Here is a 24,809-nt window from a genome sequence, read left to right on the forward strand (position 1 = left end):
AAAATCAAACAACAAAAAAAAGCACTATGTATATTCAGTTGTAAAAATGTTTAATAGATGGCAGTGATATTTGGTTAGCTATGTGTCTTTTTTTTTTCTTTTTTTTTTCTTTTCTTAAAGAAAGTTGTTCAAAAACAATACAGTAACTAAACAAAATTACACTTATGTAGTCTGCAGTTGAAGCAACCTATGTATGGAAAACCAAAGCCCTGCATTCCCCTCCACAGTACAGTTTTACATAATTAGGCCATGCTTAGTGTTCTATAACAGTAGCGGAAACTCTGTCATTCTATGCTCAAGTGCTTTCCAGGAAACCAAGACTAAATAAATTAGAAGATGGAACTGCCCGGCAGTTGAAATGTCTATTTTTTTAGACTACTTTACAGGTCTAAACAAGTGATCCAAGAGCAGTGCCTTATTAAATTTCATACAGCCGAGTACTCTACACTAAAACATGCTTAAACCCTCAATTCTTCAGCTTTTAGCTAAAACGTTCAGTCATATAATACATCAATTTCAAATTCAAACTTAAAACAAAACTTTTCAAGACTTTCTGAGTAATGTGATAGTTCGCAAACCCAAAGCAATGCACATTAGATCACATCTCCTCAATCTCTCTCGATAATCAGTAGTTAAATTTTCTTTTGCTGTCCAGCAACAACTCTTAGATTAGGGTGCTCAGGATTCTGCATAGTTCTCAGTGCTGGTTCCCAGGGTAGGGTGAGGGAAGAGAAGGAGGGGGTCTTGGTGGGGCTCGTGATGGTGGGGGTCCATGCGGTGATCGCACTGGTGGGGGCCTGGGTGGGGAGCGTGTGGGTCGGGAGGGAGTTGCTGAGGTGGAGGGGTGGATCAGGGGGTGGATCAGGGGCCGGTGCTCTGCTGGTGGTGGAGGAGGTGGAGGTGGAGAAGGGCTGCACTGTGGAGCCCTAACTGCCTCATCTTTCACCCGTGTAAAGTTGATGCATCGCCCCTGCAGGCACACAGCAGATGGCAGGATAAGTGACAGTTAAGAGTTAAAGCTAACCGCCCTGTCGTGTGTGTGTGTGCGTGCGTGCATTTACCATCCAGATCTGTTTAGTATTTAGCAAAGATGTCCCAATGACACATGCAATCCACCTTCACTATGAATGCAAAAAGCTTTATGCTTAGAGAAAGTGGGATCCATAAAGCACAGGCAAAAGGGCAACCCATGATTTTCAAAGTTATTATACATATAAATAATGGCACTTTGAAAATAATTAAATTATTTAATAAAAAAAAATGAATTTTGTGAATGCTGTGTAAATAACTTAGTACACACTTTTAAATAATGCCTTAAAAAAGAAAAAAAACATTAGGAAGTATTTTAAAATCTTTTTTTTTATTTTTTTATATACCAGCCATAAAAAAATAACCTAAACATGATCATTCAAAATTAGTTTTTCTTGGCTTATCAAATTGTATTTTGGAAAAGTAATTTCAGCATTGTTCTTTATTTTAAAAAACAATTAAAAACCCAAAAAAATAGAAAACTGTAAAAAAAGATGTTTGCATGAGAATCCTATCCTTAGAGTTCTATGAATCTTTGCCCAGATGATGACCACCAAATAGGCACAAGACATCAAACACCCAAAATCTCAGCTGTCTGCCATCATGTTGTTGTGAAAATCCCGGGGTTGCAGCATTGCACTTTGGGAAGAATGAGTAGCAGTGGGGGGAAAAAAAAACCCATCCTCCAAAAGCTTTGGGAACTAAACCCTGCATTCTTACAAGCCAAGTAATTTATCATTGTCAGAAGACTTAAACATTTAGAAGCCATTGTCAGGAAGTTTTGAGGGTTTCAACTAAAGGTCAAAGCAAAGAAAAAAGGTATTGAGTGTACTTTACATGCCATTTATTTTGAAATAGTAAACGTTTAATATTTTGGAACTCACAAACTTCTGAAAGTGTAACAACTTCCTTCTTTTGTCAGACCACCAGATATACAAGTCTCTAGAGACCCATCTTTATTTAACCTAATTTATTCGATAGTAAATAGGTATTTAAAGCCATTATAAAATAAACTTTCATATTATTTTCTATGCCTGTAATCTAAAATGACATCTACATAAAGATCAAAAGTAAAAACAACAAATGTATGTATAAATTTCCTCTATTAAACTTTATGAAGAATTTTTTTTTGTTATACGTTTATCTCACTAGATCATAAAGGCTGTGGGATCTATTCTAATCAATCAGATACGCTTAATAAGACAAGGCTGGTGTTGCTCTATTGGCTAACAGCAACAAAATAAAGCACAATGCTAGCTCATGAATATTTGTCCAGTGTTCACTCTGAAAACAGGGGCAGAATCTCGTTTAAATCCATTTGAATTACGTTCACTTGAGTGGAGATGAGAGCAGCCGTCAGGGAGGTGCCACTTTCTGCCATGCTATATGATTGCTCATTAGACAAACAGATGGAGAGATTAAAGGCCACGAGCCAGACCATGCCAGGAGTGATTCCATCTTTTGTTCCAGGTCTCTACAGCACTGGATCGAGGCTAGGATAAGCGACCAAGAGCCTCAATTTATTATTATTATTTTTCCCATAGCGATGACCATAGCGACGAGGACACATTCTTAAAAATCCTCGAGAGTTCACATTAACTTACAGCCAGTACACACAGACAGTGACTCCTTATTGATAATCACAGGAAAGAGAGGGCTTTATCTTCAAAAATGTGCACCGATATATGTATTATGTTTATAAGCACATTTGTCTACTGAATCTTTGCCGTCTCGCATAAAAGAAGGTCACATCTTTTTAGCCTCATACACTCATTACTGTTTATGTATTGCATATACAGTAATAATAGAATAGTATTATTCAGTCACCAGCACAATTAGAGAAATGTGTACAAAATCCACAGGTATTAACTTTCTATTCTAGTGCATACACTAATTATTCACTATTATTCTCCAAACTGGCCTGAACACACTGCAGTGGTTGCAATGTGCTCTAGGTCTGTGTACAGCAATGCATCAGGTGGGCTGGTGGCTAATGTGTTGTTCTGACATGTTTTTTTCTTTTTTACAAACTGCTGTGGAGATGCTGTCGAAGCTTGAAGCCTGCTGGGGGACATCCACAGTAGTTAAAACACCATATGGACTGATTTCTCTCTGTTTCCCCTGCCCCCTTGCTCTTCCTCTCTCTTGCTCTCCCTTCTTCTTCTAGCACATCTGCACGCCATTCAGGAGGCTCCATTCTCATTCGGCCCATATGCTCACTTTGGTGCGAGGCTGTTGCTCTGCTGCTCGCCAAATTGTCCCATTCACCACACATGACTGTTAGAGTGATGGCTTTAGCCTCCCAGCTAGGCACCCATGAATTAATCCCCATCACCCCCCCCCCCCCAATGCCGTCCAACAATGGTCAAGCACAATAAAATTCTAAACCTACCCGGCTCACTTGCCCCATGTCACATTAGAGGGCTCTTGGTTTAAAAAGCTGTTAAATCAGACCACCAAGTATGTCTGAGGGTGCTCTGGATCTGACCTGTGGAGCAACCTGAGAGGAAAATACAGTTCAAAGCATAAAATCACATGCTTTTCATCCTCTCTTGCTAACTGGGAAATCCTGCTAGTCTGTACTGATATGCAAGGGGCGAAATATGCACCGTTTTGCCTTCACATACTTGTAGGTCATTACCAAAGAACACACCAAAACACTTCCCCCTTTCTTCTATACATTTGCTTTGTCTTAGCAGTAAATGGGCAGACACCGAAAATGCAAGCTTACACACTTTCAACCAGAGTGGCCTTGTAAACCAGGCGGACAAAAGCTTCAGCAGAAAAAAACTTTCAGGGACAAGAACTCTTTTCTTTAGAAAGTAATAAAACAAACCTGTCACCTTTGCATCACAATGTGTGCACTGAAGCTTTTACATAATGAGTTTAACCTAAATGGCCTCTGTGTTATATATTAGCTATAGGTTTTTTTGTTAATGTCGGGTATTAATATTAACAAAGTGCCTTTTCTCTTCTCACCTGTCATGCCTTTTTCTAAAGCTGAAAAAAAAAAACAACAAACACGTGAACTCCAAAAAAAAAAAAAAAGAAAATCATTTTAACATTTTATTAATTAAGCCTAATTAGTTTGAAATGAAAGTAAAATAAATATTAATAACTATTGGCAAATCCAGGTGCTCAGTCACACTTTAAAATTAAACGAATCTTCAGCGTCAACTTCTATACACACTTCTATTTTATTTCTACAGGAATTTGTGTACAATTATTTATATATTATAATTTTATATATATAAACTGTATACATTTATTTTATATATATATATATATATATATATATATATATACACATATATATATATATACACATATATATATATACACTCATATAATCTGAGATGTTATCTTAATTGGCAGGATAAGAGGTTTTCCTTCCTGTTTAAAGAGTCTTATTATAGTGTCCAGTTAACAAAACCAACTTCATAGTTACAACATGAAAAGTTAAAACAGGCTCAAATTCTCCGGCTGTTTAATGTGGAAGAAGAGGATAAGATTAATAGGAACAGTTGCCACAAAAACAGCTAACATATGAGCAAAACTGAAAAATACTACAATTTCACAGTACTATTGAAGGACATAAAAATAGGAACTGATTACAAATACCATTAGCTAGTGCAAATAAAAAAAAAAAAAACCACAGACAAAAGAGTGAAGGAGAAATAAGAGACAGAAAATTGCCAAAGAGTTTTTGCAGTGGATTTGGAAAGACATGAAGTATATTTAGAACGTGTAACTTATTTATATTACAATGCATAATATCATTTGGTTAATACCTTACCACACACTTTTGTTTTATTCTTTTACTTAAGTAACAGAATAAGAATAGTTGAAGAGAAATCAGCAAGTGAAGGAAATATAGTAAACAGTGAGTGTGTTAGAGTACATGAACAGAGTGACTCCTAGAAGATTGGAAATGTATTCACTTTGGTATGTCTGTGCCTGGGCAGCTCATGAGACATTGTCCTGCAGGTGGGCATGAAACACATGGCTTACTGTGGACATGTTCAAACCAGCCTCAATGCTACAGCTGTTATCGGCCAAACCCTCTTCTTTAGTGAATCTGCTGCCTTTCCCAACACTTTTCAAAGCTTCTGCACAGTATATAGAGCAGCTGGGCACTGACCCTGCCTCAAACAAGCAGCCTATTCTGCAGCACAGCTCAATAGCAGAAAATTCACATGAGTCAGTCCACAGTGAGAGTGGAGCAATAGCTTGGCTATCTCAATAGAATCAGACTGTATGGTCTTCATCGCTGCATCCCACATGAAAGATGCCTTTCAAAGCCCTGCAGATGTGTTGCCATGATACGGTCTGCTGTGGCACAATAACGCAACGTGTCGCAGAAGATCTCACACATTGAAAAATGGGATGGTAATGGACTTGAAGGAGAGACTGTATTGATGCAAATCTGCTCCATGTGAAAGAAAGTCACTATTAGCATTGAAGGTGGTTCACCATGTTTTTTTAGTGTGCAGGTTGATTATGGAGTCACTCTTATCTCCGAACCTACTTCAGTGAACTACAAGAAAACGCTGTTTGCAACAACCTGTGCAAGATTTACATTTCTAAAAAATTATTTAGCTGAGCAGCAGCAAAGAGCCAGTTAAAACTAATATTGTTGTCTCTTTCTTTCTGCACACAAATGCAAACACCAAATGCAGCCAATACAAAATTCACAAAGTGAAATCATGCACATCAAATTATATACTAGTGAACACAAAAAGAAGAAGAAAAAAAGACCAGTCTCTGAATAAGCCCCTAAACTTCCTTATAAGGTAAAAAGACATGCCAGTTCTAGGCACTAAAGCCAGATAAAACTACATTCCATAGATCTCACTCAGACACAGACTGTAACAGCAAATACATGAAATAATATTTTGGATGGATTTATATATTATTCCTACCTGATCTCCTGGCTGCGGCCTCATGAGGGACACTTGGTCATACCCACGGTGGAGAAGCGCCCACAGGGCATCCAGTTTCCCCTGAACAGGGCAGACAACACCAGCAAACATCACTCACCGAATGTGTACAAATCAATATGATGTAAAGAAATAAACCATGACAGGCCCCATCAAACCATCTTGTCGTGGATATTTTTCTACATGTCCACATTGATAAAAGTCTTATTACTTTTACAAAACAGCAAAATTCCAACAATTAACATTTTCATTTATTTGCTTTATTTGTGTACTTTTTATCCATTTAAAATTGCATTTAATGTTTAGGAACACATTATAAACAAAAATTCACATAGTCTCTTTTCTTTCCTTTCTTTTTCCATTATCTGCACTGTCTGCATCTGTATTACATATCAGAGCAGTGGTTTAATGATTAAAGCTCTGGATTAATGAGCAGGAAATTTGGGATTTCAAGCCAAAAGCTGTTTCTGTTGGGCCCTTGAGCAAGGTCACTAACTCTCTCTGCTTCAGGAGGGAGCCGCATCACGACTGACGCTGCACTCTGACTTAAAAAGGCTGAGGTTATCCAAAGAACATATTTTTAGTGTGCTTTAATGTATATGTGAAAAATAAAGGTTGATTATTCATATGTGCATGAATCTAAAGCCTAATATCTGTGGAGAGACTCAGTACCTTAATGGGAGTGTACCACTTCCTCTGCTGTGAACGACCGTGTGTTGTTGACCTCTTTGTTTTGGGCTCAAAGGGCTCAAACTCCTGCTCAGGCATCTTCACCACTGCATTCTTGGGTTTTTCCAATTTAGCGCCTTCTTCTGTAGAGCCTTTCTCCCCCCAGCGCACCTAACAAATAGCAGTACAACAAACCTCATGTAGAGAAAATAGGACGTAAAAGTCCTTACGTTTGTGTATTTGCAATTTTGACCTACACCTTATACTATACGTAATTATACTACAATATACGTATACAATACAAAAAAAACCCCAAAATGATTAATTAGAAGGCATATGGCTCATGTCATATTTGTCCTAAATTGTTGATATAAATGGTAGTAGTAATACTTAATATTTTCAAATAGCATCAATCTCAAATTCGAAGTTGCTCAGCAAATCAATATATCCTGATATCTCTTTTAAAACTTTGTTTTAAAAGTTTTTAAAAATCACAAAGGCAAAAAACCCTTTACCTCCATTCGTTTAATGCCTCCAACACCTCTGCCCCCATAGTAAGAGGCATTAACTGTAGGCCACTTCTTCTTTGGCATTCCATCCTCGTCATCAGACTCCTGAACACACACACACACACACACAAACAGTAATTTGTTTAATTAAAAGTTTAAACCTGAGTCACAGCGTGCACAAGGCCTAAAAGCGTTTCTGTTCGAGTTTACTCTTAGTCTGCTTCCAGTCAAACAAAACACAGCTGAATAGTGCAAAAGACACAAATAGCATGCTTATTGTTATTCCTAATTAAAGGGAAACTTGCATCCATTAAACCTAAGCAGACAGGGGTCCTTGTTTATAGATTCAGTGTTAAGTAGCACAGATGCACACTCTAAGCATACTCCCACAAAGCTCTCTTATTTCACATCAGCATTGGTGACTGCTCGCCGTTGACCTCTGGGAACAAAACGAAGACAAGAGGGCCATTCTGCACATTCTGCTGCACCGTCCCTTTGCACTTTATCATGCTGGAGTCATAGTCTAGACTCTCTCCTTTTAGTTGTTCACTTGCACTGCTGCACTACCAGCACATATGTCACTGTGTCAGTGACACTAATTGGGTTAGTCAGATGTAAGCCAGAGAAGCTTTATGAAGACATTTCTTAGTTATGATAAAACCAGTCTGGTTTTATACAGAAGATCTAAAACCATAGTTTAATTTACAGATATTGGGTCTTAGGGGAGGTGGTTTAACGATAGTTAATGTCAATGTAATATATCTCCACAATTCCTTGCTTTCAGAATGTGCTGCTATTCAAAGCAATATATAACTTAAGTGGATATACATTTGGTCATGTCTTAATTTAATGTTTTTGATTTATTTTGTACGTTTGCTTCTACAAAATAAGCAAATATCCTGATAACATTTAATGCACACATTTAAAAATATCCACAATGTATTTGAAAAATTATATTCAATTATATCCATTTGAATTAATCCATTAAGACTGAAGAATGTTATCTCAGTTACATTGGCCTGAAAACAATATTGAAAATGTTATAATGAAAGGAATAGTGTGGGCATGTCCTAAATCCATTTAAACCCTACAGCACTGTAAGTTATTCAATCTATTGTGGAGATTTTGATTAAAAGTATAGATACGGTCATGATTCTATATTTGCTGATGTAGAGGTACTATTAGAGATGGATCAACAGCACTTTCTCTTCTCTGGTCAAATATGGTTTACTTTAAAATCTTTTCAACATAAGTTTTTCGTTTAATCCTGAAGTATTTCACTATTAATATACACACAAGAATAACGTAGTTTGTAATATAATTAGTACAATAATCCGATATTGACATTTGATATTTGATCCAATTTGTTGGCATGAGCCCTCTTTTCAATAAAAGGTATTGGATCAGTGATGATTAAAAAAAATAAACAATACAATACAAATGTATTACAAAAAAAATTCAACTTACAGGCTCAGGTGGTGGAGGAGGTGGTTCTTTAATGACCTGTTTATATTACAAAATGAATTTTTATCAAAAGTCATATTATTAATAATAATACTAAAGAAAGCAAAGAGAAAAAACTGTAATATGTGGATACTTACCACAGTACAGCACAGAGGCCAGAACCACCACATCAGCAGTAGACCCACAAGCAGGAAAATCACCAGTAATGAAATAAGGAGAATGGTACCATCGAACTGCATTTAGACAAATACATCATTCATTTATATCATTTCCAAACCAGCACAATTATAAGCACAAGCTAAAACACAACACAAAGTAGAGAAGAATGAAGGGAAAACTTAGGAAGTCTAAGAGGAACTATCACAGATCAGAATGTGAACTTACTTGAAATTAAACAGACTCCTCTGATGAAAGAAAGCAGAGGAGATCTCAAAAGTATAGAGAAAAGAGAAGGAAAGAAAAACTTGAAAATGCATACCAAAAGAAGGGCAGAGAGATACTAAAAGGAAATCAGAGACACAGGAACATTATCTTTTTTATTAGTTTTTTTTGCACTGGAATTTTTGTCCTCAACAGCAATTTAGCTTAATTGTATTTTGAGTAACACTATTATCAATAAACACTGTAATGTAGCAACTTTACAAAAATATCAACTTAGACCCATAAAAAGAAAGCTAGCAGAGGAAAAGTGTAAAAAAAAAAAAAAAAAAAAAAAAAGTTTTTTTTTTATTTGTTGTTACAGCACTAAGATAACTCGATGGTAGCTGCAGTTCTCATTATGCATTTAATAAAATATTTTCATTAAATATAACCATCAATAATATTTGGCTTACTTGAAATTGTATTATTGAAAATACTCGATAAACTTGATGATATTCGAGATCTTTTTTCAATTTGTAGTGACATTCCTGTGGTACAAGTCTATAGTATCCAGGATGAGATTCTGCCACTCATAAAATGTGGATGTGCAAATATTTTAAGTGTTTGGGATAAGAGGGATGTGGTGCATCAGGAATCAGTACCACACACTGGATATACTTACACATTCAGTAGTGGTGATGTGCACCGAACTAGTGATATAAGACAAGCCCTCATTCATGCTGACCTGAAGATATATCACCCTGCATCAGAGCACAAACACAGATACAAATCAAACCTTTAGCCAGAACATTCCTCCAATGGCTTGTACAAGCTTGTCTCAGTTTTCTTCCATCAGATCTCCGACCTGGCAGATTGGACTATAAAGCTGGATAAGTCTAAATGTTTACAGTTCTACAGAAAAAAAGGGGAAAAAAGCTGCCTAAATTACTTCCAGTGCACTTTTATCTGCTGTTTTATCAGTTTTCACCATCAAAATGCTGAGAGAATGTAGAAAGGTTCATTTCATTGGCCAGAGCCATTTAGACATCAGATTTCATTTCATTTAGACATCAATGTCAATGTCAATGTTAGGTTTAGATGATATATCAGGAAAGATGGGATGATAGATTGGTATAAAGTCTAAACTCCAAGGAAAAGTTAAATTATAAAAGTGGGTTGGGTTAAAAAACAGAATAAAGAGGAAACAAAGGAAAAAGCTAAATATTTTTCTTCTCTTCCTCCTTAAAAAGCCCCAGAAAAAAAAGCCCCAAGTCATTATCACAACAGCAGGGGCACACCCATACATTTGCTCATTATGTATAATCATTTTCTGCATATTTGTCAAGCTTAGTTAGTAACATCAGTAAGCAAACAGAAAACAACTCAATGCCATGGGATTTTTATACGACTGTTCATTCACAGCTTATTAAATTCAGAAATAATTATAAGAATGACTCCTACTATAGATCAATGGATGATGTCAATTTGTGTATAGAAATATTATAGAATATATAATATATATAATATTTCTATAACAGACATGCAGTAGTAGAAAGCACATAAAAATGTAATACTGTACATTCACTTCAATCATTATGTCCTGTATCACTGATTTACACCTTAATACATTGCATATTATATATAAAAAATAAAATAAAGAAAGAAATGGAATAGAAATAGAATAGAAAAGAAGAACTCATCAGAAAAGGCATTTAAATGGCAATTTATGCATGTTTGCCATTTATTATAATAATTTATTTATCATTAAAGAAATAATCAGTAGCAGCAAATAAAAAAGTACCGTGAGTTTAGTTTTAAGGTTCACCAAAGACAAGGCACAACAGGAAAAGGACATGCTCTGACCAGTCTAAGAGCACAATCTTAGAAATTGAAAAGAAAAAGAAAAAAAGTCATATGTTCTGGTGGAGTATAAACTCCTTCACACCCCATATTGCCTATTCAAACTAAGCTTTCCCCCATTTTCTCTGTCACATTAACGAGATATCTGAAAAGATTCAACAGCTACCAGCTGTAAGGGATGAAAGTTTCCTGTGAGACACAAGAAGGCACAAGCTGAAACACTGGAGGAATGTGCTAATTGCCCTTTTTTATGTACATCTATGAAAACATCAACAACTATTATCAAAAGAGTGGTTCTGTTTGATAAATCTCTCTTGGAATCCTTATTCGAAATACTTTTAGTCAAAAAGGTGAACATAAATTCATTGAGATTCCAACTTATCATCTCTCAATGATAGCGTAAATATCTTTTTGGTATGCTTTTAACACTTTTAATACACGATCTTTCTTGACATGCTTCCATGTTTGGCTCAATCATGGGCACTACAGTTCAAGCCTGGTAGAAATAAAAAATATCCACGCTTTCTCTTTTGGGACAATCCCACGTTTTATATAAACAGACAGAAGAAGAGCTGTCAATAACTTACTCTAAGGGTTTAACCCCTTTATTACTAGCTCTCTCCCTATGTCCCTTGCACTGCTTGCTCTTGTGTGGAAGACCTGCTCAGTCCCTGATAGCCCTTTGGCAGGGGGAGCAGAAGCAGAATGAACGGGGCTCCGGTGACAGAGCCATCTAACTCTCCATCAATCAGGCAGTGGCTGGCCCTTTTTAAGCACATTGTCCAAGAGCCTTTCAGTCATCATGCATTTGGGTGACAGCAGTGACAACTTTATTTTATAAGGCAAGGCTCCAATCGAAATGAGGGGGGGGGGGTTGCCCTAAAATCTTACTCTCCCCCACCTCTCAACCATCTTCTCTCTAAACATGACAAACAGCTCACATAGCCATCCACAAATCTGTAAAAACCGTGCTATACATTACATATGACCTTTCTGTTATTTAAAGTATGTTTTATTACCAACATGGTCTTTATCATGATCCTTTGTAATCTCTTAATTACAGTATTATACAGGTGCACTCATAATGAACACATGAGTAAAGGTAAAGCTCAATTTGCATTTACTTCTTCCGAGTTAAATACATAACCTAACTTTTTGCTTGGCTTACATATTGCTAAAAAAAGGTTTACTGTTAATAAATAATAATGCATTGTTAATAATAGCCCATTAGCAATAAACTATTAATATTATTAACAGCAATTAAAAAAATACACCTTTGTTTCTTTGTTTATTATGGTCAAGTACAGACAAATTAAATCATTCTTTGCCAGATAAAACCAGATTGGGAGAATCTTTGAAGCATGAGCAAGTCATAACCATGGTAACAATAGATAATCTAGGTTATTAGGGAGGGGGCAAATAAATACATGTAGTAAGAAGCAGTTCTGCATGTGAAGGTACCTTGGTAGTGAGTGTGGTGAGAGGAGATTGGTCAAACTGCTTAAATATATATAAATATATTAAATATATATAAAGTCATTTAGAAAATGGTGCCCTTTCCCCAGCTGACAAGAACTGGTTCAATCACAGAAAATCTACTTTGACAAGAACAAGACATAAATTCCTCAAGGTGTCTAAAGCCAGCGGTGCTCAATATTATGCAGCGAGCTTGAAGCAGAGAGTGCGTCTACTAGCAGCTCATTTGTTGTGATTCTGTGGATGGGGGCTCATTTTTGCAAGCTCTCTATGCTCTAGGCTTATACACACATTCACTTGTTCTCAAATAAGAGAAGCCAATTGCAGTTATCTCTCATCTCATAGAGATGGCAATTAAACATTCTGCACAACACATCTGGTGTCTCATTGTGTTAATACACGCAAGCTTGACTGATGCAGGATATTTACAATGACACTGACCCAAATCTTTCAAGGTTAGTGATGTATCAGGGCAAAGAAGGTAGTGATCAGCTTTCACACTTACTTTCCAACTTCATCTATAACTGGTGCTGGGCAAAGCAGAAGTGTCTCTTCAATATTTACAGGTCTCTCATCTGTTAACGAAAAAGCGAAACAGTAAATAAATAACCTGGAAATGCTTGAAAGAGGTCTTAATTAAACATTCATCATCCATTTTAAATGTCCAAATGGCAACATTTACCAATGAAAATAAATGTATGTAAAAATCCACCACAGTTACTAATTAATATAATTAGGAAAAATTGCACAGTTATGCAAACTCACTGTTACTTACTCACTGTGACTGTGTCATTTATTTTGAAGCTGCACAAGACCTGATTTGTGTTTCTAGCGTACAAAAAGCCGTTGCCTCTTACAACCACTTGGAATGCCTCTGCAAGAAATATACACCAGAATGGTTTATATTTACGGTCAGTGATGCTACTCTTTTTCACATACATTAGCAGTGACTTATTGTTTAAAAAAATATATATACAGTAAGAAATGATAGAAAATTTGATTGTGATTACATCTTAGTAAATAATAATAATAAAAAAAAAACGAAGAAAAAAAAAAAAATCACTGCCCAATCAGATAAAGTGAGAGATCATATTTTTCACTGAGAATAAAAGTCATGTAGTTCTCACATCTCTGTGTATTGTTTGACTGAAGAGCAGACTGCATTGGTGGCTGACAAAGCTGGCTGTCTGACCATTTTGCTGCCTCAGGCACTGCTGTAGCTCTACTGATGGCTTCTACGTAGCATATGTTAGAAAGAAAAACAGACTCGACTGCGGAAAGTGTTACAGGATGCGGCGTGATAATAAGATTACGAGAAGAATTTAGAAACTGTGCTGAAAAGGTCCACCTCATTTTCAAAGAAAATCTTTACGTAGATGAGCATTTTTTCGACATTTAACATTTAACTGTACAGTTCAGTGAATAAAATCCATCTCTGCCCATGATTCCATTAAAGATATGCTGCAGCCAGTAAATGTCAAGTGAATGCTACTGCTGCAAGACCTACCCTACCCTTACATTAACTGTGGTTCCTCATCCTATCAGATACTATTTTCTTTACAAGTACAACAAATATATAAAATAATGCAGTTAATTCATGTTTGTCAATAGATGTGAACAACTATACGAATATTCAATGTATTAGTAAACATAACTGCCTTCATTCTAAAGACATGTCTCAGCCTCAATCTGCCTTTCCTGGCTTTCTGTGGTGCTGTCCGCCTAATGGGACATTTGCATGGTTAATATCACCAATTCTTTTTAATTTCATTGATTGCAGCATCCATGTCCTTTTCATCCTTTGTTACTGTCAGATTTGGTGTGTCGGGTTGTGACAGGGCAGCATGGGGGATAAAGGTCAGCACTGTGGAGTGCAGTGGATACTACTTGGGGCAAAATGGTGATCAGGGGCTGGTACGCAGTGGACCTGCACCCGTCACACTGCGCTGAGAAAACCGACAGTTCCTATCAACACCTTAGACCTTGACTAGCCAGGTCTCACAGAGCCAAAGTGATACGTACAAGATGGGGCTTCAATCACTGCCGATGTACGTTGGGCTGCTGGGGCAATGGCTGAGCAGTCATCAGCGCAATAATCTGTCATGTCAAATATCAGGCTGTGTTCTCATTGTGGTGAGAGATGACCTGTGTTCAGCCTGTGTGGCCTGGTTACTTCGCATCAGCCTCACACTTGAGAGGGTTGAACATGACACTGTCAATAACTGAATAAGCAATACATGTGCTATTAAATTATAGCTTATATGTGAAAAGTAAGAATCTACTGTGGGTTTATGCATCCTTCTCTGCATCATTACCAAATAATGCAAGTCAATATGCAATGATTAAACCTAATGGGTGGTGATAAATAAATTTTAGTCCAGGTGTTTTTTCACAATTTATATATTTTCAGGGCATCTTTATTCATTACTGGCCAATATGCTCCACTAATGATGCCATTTATGGTCATGAAACATTTCCAATAAATTCATTCCAACAATACATCAATAACTGAAATGCAAATTTGATTGGGCTGGAGTCATTAATACAAATGTTTAAAGATACTATTAAAAAAACAGTTGACAAAATTTCTGTAACAACATAATCATAGGTTATTAAGATGAATGGAATATTTCTATTAATTATCTCTAATATCTTCTATAATTGTTCATGCATCCCACATGGTGACAGAATGATGAAATAATATCAAAGAGCTGTTCCTTTTTCTTTTTTAAAGCCTGCTTTATCCTTTCTACTTTGTAATACACTGACCCGTTGTCTGGGATATGTGCTTTTAAATGGCCAAGCTCCTAGCCAGCTCATTAGACACTAAGCACTTGTGTGTGTATAGTGCACAGGATGGATGAGGCTTGACATGACCTTTTTAGTATGCACTTACTGCAGAAAGCTGCACTTACAGCACACTGACTGTGTCAAGGCTACTGAGCAGATTAGCGCTGCTCAGACAATCAGTTTTCATTTTCTGAGGAGTTGTGTGGAGCAATCTTCGGTAGACACACTATACTACAAGCGGCCATTTAGTAAAAAGACACAAAAGCAATGCAACCCCACCTCTGCATCCTAAATATTTAATTTCTATATATTTGTATGTCCTTCACAGTATTAGCTAGTATCTCTGTTTCTCAATGTATGATCCAGGGACTCCCGGGGGTCCATGAAGCATAGCTGGGGTATATCATATTTATTATGTACTCATATCTAATAGTTAGTAAACTAAATGGATTTAATTCCAAACCTTGACAAAGTCAAGTCAAATAAATGGTCAGCTTGAACCTGTCAGTTGTGTCAGTGCAAAGTTTAACAACAGAATTAGATTCTTATTAGTATTATAAAAAAAAAAGATTACACATATAATGTAATTAAAGTTCATGAAGTGCATCTGTGGAATTTATTTTATATTTAATGGGGTCCTTGACTACAAAATGTTTGAAATCCCTGTACAAAACAATTTAAATAATATAACCTCTGCTAAAGTTCTTACCTCCAGCACACACACTTGATGGTTCTGCTGCTAAAATCTCAATGCATGATTTTTTGATTATCTAAAAAAAAAGAAAAAAGAAAGAATTATAAAACTACAAAATATGATGCGTTAAACACTATAATCATAAGCTTTATTTTGTTATAAAGACAAACTGAAACAATCACAATACAAAACATACGGAATCGATCATTCCTCTCAGGGCGTGGAAACCTCCCACAACAGGAAACACATGCTCAATGGTGTCTGCAATAGTAGCCAACTAACACACAGTACAATGTTATTCTTGTAGGTTCTCTGACTCTACAAGCAACCAAATACTAAAGCTTTCAGTAAGCATAGTGATAAATAATTTGTTTATGTGTTGTACTTTGTACCTGTGTTTGATTAAAGTCTTTCACTCCAACACAATACATGATGGCTCCTAAAGATCTGGCCCTTTGTGCCTGCACATAGACACCCCAAGGTATAAAAATGTATCAACACGATGCACTATTAAGTAAACGAAAAAAAAAGGCCACCACTAGCTTGTTTACTTGCCTCTTGCTGTGCTGTGATATACTGATATGTATTTAACTCGCCATCCGTCAAAGCAATGATAACACTGGCTGTCCCTGAAAACAAAAAAAACAAAAAAATATCACACAATGGTAGATTACCTGGTTTAAGCAAGCAGGTAAAATGCAGTATTACTGCATATTGGTTTGAAACTCACCATAATTTCCATGATATATTTGTTCATTTGCCTGAAATTGCAAAGCAAGTACAGCAAAGCATTTATGTCGAAATACATTAAAAAATAAAACATCAGGGTAAATGTTAAAGTGTAATAAGAAGCACTAAATGATACCTTTTGCAATCCAAGGTTCATATTTGTGTCACCACCTGGTACAACATTCTTTAGCACGCTCAGTCCTTTTGTGATCTCATCCCTGTTTATTAAGGAAAGAAGAGCCTCAGATTTATAAGCTATACATGTTATTTAAACAAGGACAATAAATTGACAGGTTTGGCTGTCTTACCTATTTTCAGTTAGTCCCATGATAATACTTCCACGTGTAGAGAAGACAATGAAGGACATCCTTAGCATTGGGCTATAAAAGTAATACATTTTTGAATATTTATGAAAATATATAGAGAAAATTATGGCATTAAATATCACAGACTGATATACTATCAAAAGAGAAAATACCAACAAAACCAGAACATGAAATACCTTATAAATTTCTCTGCTAAATGTTCCACAAAGGAGTAGATCTCAGTCCAGTGGTTTTTGACACTTCCAGATCTGAGTTAAAGCACACCATTAGAACAACCTGGTTGATATCTGCACTGTAATATATCCACTGAATTGTGCTTTTTTTATTATGAATCATTAATTATTATATTTAATGGTCTGACTGAAGTACCTGGTGAACCATCCTTGTGCAAAGAATACAGATTACTAATTAATTACAGGCACCAGAGTGCTTTCTACAAGGTCTAATTGCCTTTGTGTCAAATGATTGTGTGTCCCCCCTCTCATGGATCAAGTCTGTTGAATTGGAACAGATGGCAAGAGCCAAGAGTAACTGGTTGAGAGCGAGAGTAGAGCTGGCATGTACACCAACATCTTCAACAAATCAAATATGCAATCTAAGACACTGCTAATCCTATTTTGGCAATTTGATGCTGTAACATAGCGTATGTCCTGTCTGGAAGAAGACTATACAATGTGGCACTGGACTCTTTTTATGGAGTTTGGTTTGCATATTGTTTTTAGAGATGTTTTCAATCCTGAACTCTTCAGCATCATTTTGTATTGTTACAAATAAAGGAACTACCACAGATTCTAACAGTGAAACCAAAAGCAGATTTTTTAAAAAGAATAGTAAGTATTTTTAACTCAATCCAACATTTATATAAATAATTCAGAATATAATTGCATTAATGATATAGGTACTTCGGTAATAATAGTAGAATACTCGAAAGCACTTGTGATTATTTTTTGTTTTACTATAATCTACTAAATCTATTTTTCCAGAACAACTAAGATTGGGGTTGTATGATAGACAAAAAAAATAAGTTTAGTATTAAGTTACCCTCAGAAAACATAAAAAAAAAAAAAGGCAAATTGGTGGATACTTACATTCAGTATCATGCAACATGATACTGAAAAATCTAATGCTTTTGACTGAAATGACAATAATAACTTCATAATATCTATTTCAGAATTACATATCTTATGCCTGTCTAATATGAGAAATGGACAAATGCTTGAATAATAATAAATTACTTCTCTTAGCCTAAAACCAATTCAGTATCACTTTAAAAATGCTGATTTAATTTTCCACAATAAAAACAATTCAAATATGTGAAGATGCGTTGTTGCCTTATTGTGTGTTTATTTAGAAAAACAAATCTCCCTTTTTAGTCGACTTAGTAATCTGAAGTCCATTTCATGCATAAGCATTTTTGATAAAAAGTAAAGTCATTACTACTGTACTCAAGCATGTTAGAGCATGTTAAGCTATTCACAGATCTCTGAGAGCTGCTGCTAATCTGTGATCGGGATATACTGGATGCTTCAGAAACACTCCCTAATTCCTGCAGAGGACAAGCAGCTGAGACCTACACTATCCTGTATTGGGTGTTGGAAAGGAGGAAGGAGGTCCTACAGGCTGATAATAGCCATAAAATATAGTATAGTACAAGCAAGTTACTTTAGGTGACTATCAGCTGTACAGTATGTTCATTATTGTGAATTATTGAGTATATTCAAACACAAATATCTCTATTTACATGGTACTGTTACATTGATAAACATCCAACAGATAGACAACATAAGGGAGGATAGATAGATAGATAGATAGATAGATAGATAGATAGATAGATAGATAGATAGATAGATAGATAGATAGATAGATAGATTTTATTCTTAAAAATTGCTATATTAAAGATGCAGGAAACACATGAGATCCAAGTCCAAGTCGAGACAAATAATAATCTTCATTCAAATGACCTGACTGGATGTAATATTAATCTCTAACCCAGTAAAATGAGTGGACAGTTTTTATTATTTCATGTCCTATTCGCTGCGGAATGTAAATACAAGCATGCAGACGCTGTTTAATAGGTGTAATAATGAACCTCGTGGTTAAGTGGTGTTTGGCACGCGCGACTCGGCGTATATCTGTATAATGGGAACGCATGGACTCTTCAGAGCTGCACTTACTTGTCGAGGACAAAATACAAGTCGAAGGCGCCTTGACAAGAGCTCTCCTTCTCTTTAACACTAGGCTCGGCTTTTCCATTTGGAAGAATAAGCATCGCCATTCCTACCACAGCCAAACCAAAGCTAAGCCGAGGGCGCGCCATCTTTCCCAAACAACTCATTCAGTCCCACACTGAACAAGAGACAAAACGCAGATTTCGCATAATTCCTCAGAAAAGAAACAAAGCTCTCCCTGCGAACATATTCCACTCAGATGCCATCGAGTTGTCAGTGTGTTCAACGCAGCAGTGCTTTCAGTGTCCGCTTCCTAACCATCCTGAATCGCCCCTCCTCTAGTGCACACTCCGGACACGGAGAGTGCACTTTATCAGAGGAAGTGCTGTTCACCCAAACACACTGCACTACACTACCAAACCTGCTGCTGTTCTAATGCTCAGTTACTGTGCATGCAGCATTCAACTTTAACAAAAGACACATCTGGGTAAAGGATTTATAATGTTCATGTATACTTAGTGTTAAAAAAAAAAGCGCCTGATAACAACCTGGCCAACATTGTCTCTGGATGAAGTGATCACTGGGTTCAGCACAAGAGTACAGTAGATAAAGCAGGACTTAGCTGGAAATCTGATCCACACACACACACACACACACACACACACACACACACACACACACACACACACACAATTTATTCTATTCTAAACTAATCTTAGTGGTCAAAGAAGTTGTCCCTCAAGGCTCTCTCTCTCTCTCTCTCTCTCTCTCTCTCTCTCTCTCTCTCTCTCTCTCTCTCTCTCTCTCTCACACACACACACACACACACACACACACACACACACACACACACACACACACACACACACACACACACACGATTTCATACAGTATTGAGAAAACATTTGCCACTAATACCCCCGACTAATAATATGTAATAAGTTGTTGCTACATATTATCATGAATAATAATAATAACAATAACAATAACGACAACAATGGTTCTTGAATTCTTAAGTTTCATTTAGTTGTGAGAAACTTAATCTTGGATTTGCCAATTATGGAAATAAAATAATTTTATAGTAATAATTTCAGAATGCAGCGGTTTATACCATATTTAGTCCTCGGATATTGTTTGCCTGCTTCTATTATCAGGACTTTATTATTATTGTTATAATTATTAATAATAACAATAATAATAATTGTTATTGTTGTTATTATAATTGTTATTATTATTGTTGTTGCTGTACGATATACGATTATGTATTATTTAACTTAAAATTGATATTTGTTTGTTTAGGAAGGTTTGAATGAATTGCGTAAAGAGCTGCATAATCATTTCATTGGTGTCTGATATTACTCTGAGTCTCGTAGTTTCTCAGAGATAATTGCTTATTTGTGCTGGAGATCTCAGTGGTCTCTCACCTCCCCCCTCTCTAATGAGCGCGCTGTAAAAATGCAGAGGCGCTCAGACGAGCGGCAGCAGATCGGACCCACACTTCAGACTCATCACACACCCACACGCACACACAGACACACGTCTCCTCAGTGTGCTCCTCAGTGTGCTCCTCAGTGTGCTCCTCTGTGTGCTTCTCTGTGTGCTTCTCTGTGTGCTCCTCTGCTGGACCCAGAGCTGTGGAGCATCCCGTCATCCCTCTGTAAGTTAAACCCTTAACTTTTTTTATTTAAATTTGACATTAGAAATGCTGGTGAACGACATTTGGCACGGATTGGATAAATCAGTGCCATTTGATGTAAAACGGAATCCGAAAAATTGAGTGTTATAGTGTATTTTTATTTTTATCAGCAAATAAGAACACAGAAAATTAAAAAGGCATAATATTTTAATTATATCCCAGACTTAGTAGATTCTTCTAGACAGATAGACATATAGATAGACACACACACACACACACACACACACACACACACACACACACACACACACACATATATATATATATATATATATATATATATATATAGATAGATAGATAGATAGATAGATAGATAGATAGATAGATAGATAGATAGATAGATAGATAGATAGATAGATGGATTGATGGATTGATTGATGGATTGATTAATCAGGTTATTCTGCAGAATTTCTAAAATACTATCATGTTTTTCAGGACTATGGAACATAGTTTAATGCGGCGCTCTTTATGGACCAACGACAGCAAATTTCTCCACCATCACGTCCCCGATTTCTTAACCAGTGTCCAGGTTACACAGGACATACCGGCCGGTGTGTCCTTCGGCCCTTGTGTGCTTCATAACACCTTCTACGACACAATAGCGTTCATCGCGTTGAAGTCTTTCGACAGAGGAGGAAAATCCTATGTGTTCAGGGTGAGTGGTCTGTGCCTCATAGAGCAACAATAATAGTATGGTATTATGGGATTATTGGGCAACACGACACATGCAATTATTGCAAGTATTCTTTAGTATGTGCATAAATAGAATAAAAAACCAGTTGACCACATTTTACCAACAGGTAGATCCGGATGCATTAAAGAGTTCTCCTTTAGTGGTTCCATGGCTCAGATTGGTGCAGGCTGCTGTGGACGCAGAAGAACAGAACACAGAGGCCTATATGAAAGGAGACCAGCTGTATTTCCGTACTATCCGAGATATTAGCCAAGAGGAGGAACTTCTCGTCTGGTACGACGAGGAACTGTCTCATCTTTTAGGCTTTAGCGACATTAAAACCAGGGCCCTGATAGAAGGTGAGGATTGCTCATATAGTTACGTTATTAATGTGCGTCTATAGTCTCAGATATGCATTACTTCTTATGAGAACTGTGGTCCAACTTGCTCATACACTAAAATGCATACAGGTGTTATAATATTGATTTTCTTTTTTATACAGGTTACTCTTGTAGGAAGTGCGGTCAGGCGTTCAAGCACGAAAACCCCTTTCTGGCTCATTGTCGCTTTTTGTGCGCACAAGCCAAAACGGAGCCATTGCGAGGAGACACCGAGCAGAAGCGACAGCGCAGTGTTACTGACTTCCACAACATCGCGAGGGACCTGGAACAGAGAAGGTCCTCGGAGGACCGAAAAAGGAGGTACGAAGAAACTTTGAGTCCAAGATGCAGAAAACCTGTTTTGCTGGAGAAAAAAAACCTGACCAATCACAACACGGGTCGCGTCCATAAAGACTATGGGGATGAGCACGATTTTACAGAGGCGACCATGAAAGTCTCCAGTTCACCAACTTCTAAGTTAAAAAGCATAAAGTGCAGCGCGTTTGCGGCGATCCAGAAAGCGAAATCGGAACCGTCATCTAAAACAGAGGATATAACAATTGGACAATTGGACAAAGATGGAGATTTGGGCTTTCATTCCGACTCCAGTGCTTTTTTGCATTTGAGTGCGCATGAGGAGCAAAAGAGTGCTTTCTGCAAGCCCAGAAAACTCAGCATCACTGAGGACCAGCAGCATCAGAGAGAGTTTGGTCCTGTGGATGATGTTTCAGAGCGGGCAGCTTTAGGATACAGAAAGATGTTGCCTTCGCACTTGTTTCAAGGCGACCCGTGTACACAGAGAGTCTCCCCGGTTTGCGCACCAGGTTCTTTCCATTACGCACCGGAAATGTGGGGCAGGAACATCAGCGGCCCCTTACAGCCCACCACCTCGCTCCCTCTACTTCCTCCGACCATCAGCTCCCTGGGCGTCACGGTGCAGAACTGGTGCGCTAAGTGTAACCTCTCATTCCGGATGACTTCGGACTTGGTGTTTCACATGCGCTCGCACCACAAGAAGGAGTTCGCCGCCGAGGCTCAGGGTCGGAGGAGAAGGGAGCAGAAACTTACCTGCCCCATCTGTCACGAGTACTTCCGCGAACGTCACCATCTCTCGCGTCACATGACTTCACATAACTAAACGATGGACCTGAATGTTCTGTTTGGTTTAGAATGGTTTCATGCGAATATTCGGCCATTATATGGGAACATATAATACTTACTTCTCTTATTATCATAAGGGAGTAAGTAAGTAAATAAATAGGACCCATATTTAAAAAGTAGGAAATCTAATCTGGTCATTTAATCAGATGTTGTTTTTCTGCTTCTCCACAAGATGGCAACAGAACTCAACAAAATTCAGTTCTTGACCTTAGTTGTCTATCTTATCCTTCTTTCTATCCACTCTCTGATAGATGAAAGAAAAAATGGAACCACACAATACTAATATTTCAAGGCTGTGCAACAGCCAACAGTGCCTTATAAATCTCAGGTTTAAAAATATAGAGCCACATCTAGACATTTCACTAATCACTAGCAACTTTACTAATCCATCAGTAGGTTTTTTTTTGTTGTCATTATATTTTTGTATTAATTAGTTGTTAATAGTTGCACTATAGTCAAAGTAATAACTTCTTAAGGTAATAATGGAATCTTAATCATCTTTATAATTAAGATGATTAATATAATAATCATTATGATAAAGTCACATTCATCAAAACAAAAGGACAAAAAAATCTGTATTTATTTGATAATAGTTGTTTTGGAAAATGATATACTATTATATTATATGTTATATATTTGGTGACACATTATGTCAGTAAAAGTCTTGCTTTTAAGGCAAAGAAGCATGTGTGAGTTCATCCTTAATTGTCGTTGTAGTCACTGAGTACTTAATGACTTAAGGATTGTAAAATATTTTAAATTAAGTGTTGAAAATGTCTGTCCAAGTACATGAAGCTAGATTATTGCATATGGATAGATGTTAATTTGGGGTATGTAATGCATATTATTTGTTACGCACAATAAAACAGAAAAACAGGCTTATCTATGATTCATTCAATTTAACAAGAAATTACATATATGATGCAATAAACTAGTATATTGTAATACATTTTTATATTATGATCACTGGTCCAGAATAGCATTTAAAAAACAATGATTCAAACTCAACTTGAACTATTTAATTCATCTTGACTGTATGTTTTTAGGGGCAATAAGAACAAAATTCTAGATGTTTAAATATTCACTTCAACCATTTCTACTGATTTTCATTCAAGCTTCTTCAGCAGTAATATTCAAAGAAGTCACCTTATGGGATTTAGAAAGCAGAATTAGCAAACATTATGAATTTTGGCCATTCTCTAAATATTAGAGAATCGACTAATAGGCTAATGTCACTCATTAGATACTAATATGTTGCAAAAATCCATTTGTGACAGTGGTTACTATGAAATTGTCATAATGAAGTAGTATGAATTGTAAAAACAAACAAACAAACAAAAAACATTATAAACTGGTAAAAATGCTTAACAAGCTAAACCAGTAATTATCTTTCTATTTATTCTAAAAATATTCTGTTAATACTTACAGAATTTATAGCTCTTAAATTCATGTTGAGTATGGTATCTTTTGGTATTTGTGTGAGTTTGTGTGTAAATGTATGAAAAAAGAGTACTTTTATAAGAGGACTTGTATAATATTTTATTGAGTAAAAGTCAATTCATCAGTGTAGGTATGTTTTTATATCACAAATAAGTTATTGACCCCACATACACTCACAGTCCTGTGGAGGGAGCCCTGTACTATATTTTGAATAAGAATCACATGCAGACTATGGGGATCTCTCAAAAACAGAGAGAGAGAGAGAGAGAGAGAGAGAGAGAGAGAGAGAGAGAGAGAGAGAGAGAGAGAGAGAGAGTTCATAGGAAAGTCAACGTTCCTCCTCAGCAGTTTTTACTGCTGGATGTCGTCAATTTGTGGAAGAAATTCCAGTATAATACTGTCATAATTAGTGACCAGTTTGCAGTAGCTGTTAATCAGATGAGGA

At 36.6% G+C, this 24,809-nt stretch overlaps 2 protein-coding genes across 3 annotated transcripts; one reads left to right on the forward strand and one right to left on the reverse strand.

Moving 5' to 3' along the window:
* Window positions 1–33: 33 nt before the first annotated feature.
* Window positions 34–19,443, reverse strand: antxr1d (ANTXR cell adhesion molecule 1d). The gene is made up of 18 exons (XM_083539503.1): window positions 19,021–19,443; window positions 17,023–17,094; window positions 16,829–16,900; window positions 16,657–16,738; window positions 16,522–16,552; window positions 16,347–16,420; window positions 16,184–16,252; window positions 15,988–16,068; window positions 15,807–15,867; window positions 13,083–13,181; window positions 12,813–12,882; window positions 9,654–9,732; window positions 8,749–8,844; window positions 8,615–8,650; window positions 7,154–7,252; window positions 6,642–6,809; window positions 5,952–6,032; window positions 34–970 (listed from the first exon to the last, which is right to left on the reverse strand). The coding sequence occupies exons 1-18, from the start codon at window positions 19,179–19,181 to the stop codon at window positions 698–700; spliced, it is 1,704 nt and encodes a 567-aa protein (XP_083395629.1). The 5' UTR covers window positions 19,182–19,443; the 3' UTR covers window positions 34–697.
* An 840-nt stretch (window positions 19,444–20,283) lies between these two features.
* znf488 (zinc finger protein 488) lies at window positions 20,284–24,491 on the forward strand. 2 transcript variants are annotated; one of them, XM_083539505.1, is made up of 4 exons: window positions 20,284–20,671; window positions 21,146–21,365; window positions 21,511–21,742; window positions 21,886–24,491. In XM_083539505.1, the coding sequence occupies exons 2-4, from the start codon at window positions 21,150–21,152 to the stop codon at window positions 22,899–22,901; spliced, it is 1,464 nt and encodes a 487-aa protein (XP_083395631.1). In that variant the 5' UTR covers window positions 20,284–20,671; window positions 21,146–21,149; the 3' UTR covers window positions 22,902–24,491. The 2 variants fall into 2 exon arrangements, with proteins under 2 accessions (XP_083395631.1, XP_083395630.1); XM_083539504.1 differs by lacking the exon at window positions 20,284–20,671 and having other exon boundaries at window positions 21,052–21,365.
* Window positions 24,492–24,809: the final 318 nt, after the last annotated feature.

Source organism: Silurus aristotelis, assembly GCF_946808225.1.
Source record: "Silurus aristotelis genome assembly, chromosome: 4".
Lineage (NCBI taxonomy): Eukaryota > Metazoa > Chordata > Actinopteri > Siluriformes > Siluridae > Silurus > Silurus aristotelis.

Excerpts from the sequence above, each read along its gene's own strand:
- znf488 (XM_083539504.1), top strand. The coding sequence starts at position 21,135 with ATGTTTTTCAGGACTATGGAACATAGTTTAATGCGGCGCTCTTTATGG. Across the intron at positions 21,366-21,510 it reads GAAAATCCTATGTGTTCAGG|GTAGATCCGGATGCATTAAA; the intron begins GTGAGTGGTCTG and ends TTTTACCAACAG. Across the intron at positions 21,743-21,885 it reads AACCAGGGCCCTGATAGAAG|GTTACTCTTGTAGGAAGTGC; the intron begins GTGAGGATTGCT and ends TTTTTTATACAG.
- antxr1d (XM_083539503.1), bottom strand. The coding sequence starts at position 19,181 with ATGAGTTGTTTGGGAAAGATGGCGCGCCCTCGGCTTAGCTTTGGTTTG. Across the intron at positions 8,845-9,653 it reads ACATCACCACTACTGAATGT|TTCGATGGTACCATTCTCCT; the intron begins GTAAGTATATCC and ends GTCTAAATGCAG. Across the intron at positions 6,033-6,641 it reads AGTGGTACACTCCCATTAAG|GGGAAACTGGATGCCCTGTG; the intron begins GTACTGAGTCTC and ends TGCCCTGTTCAG.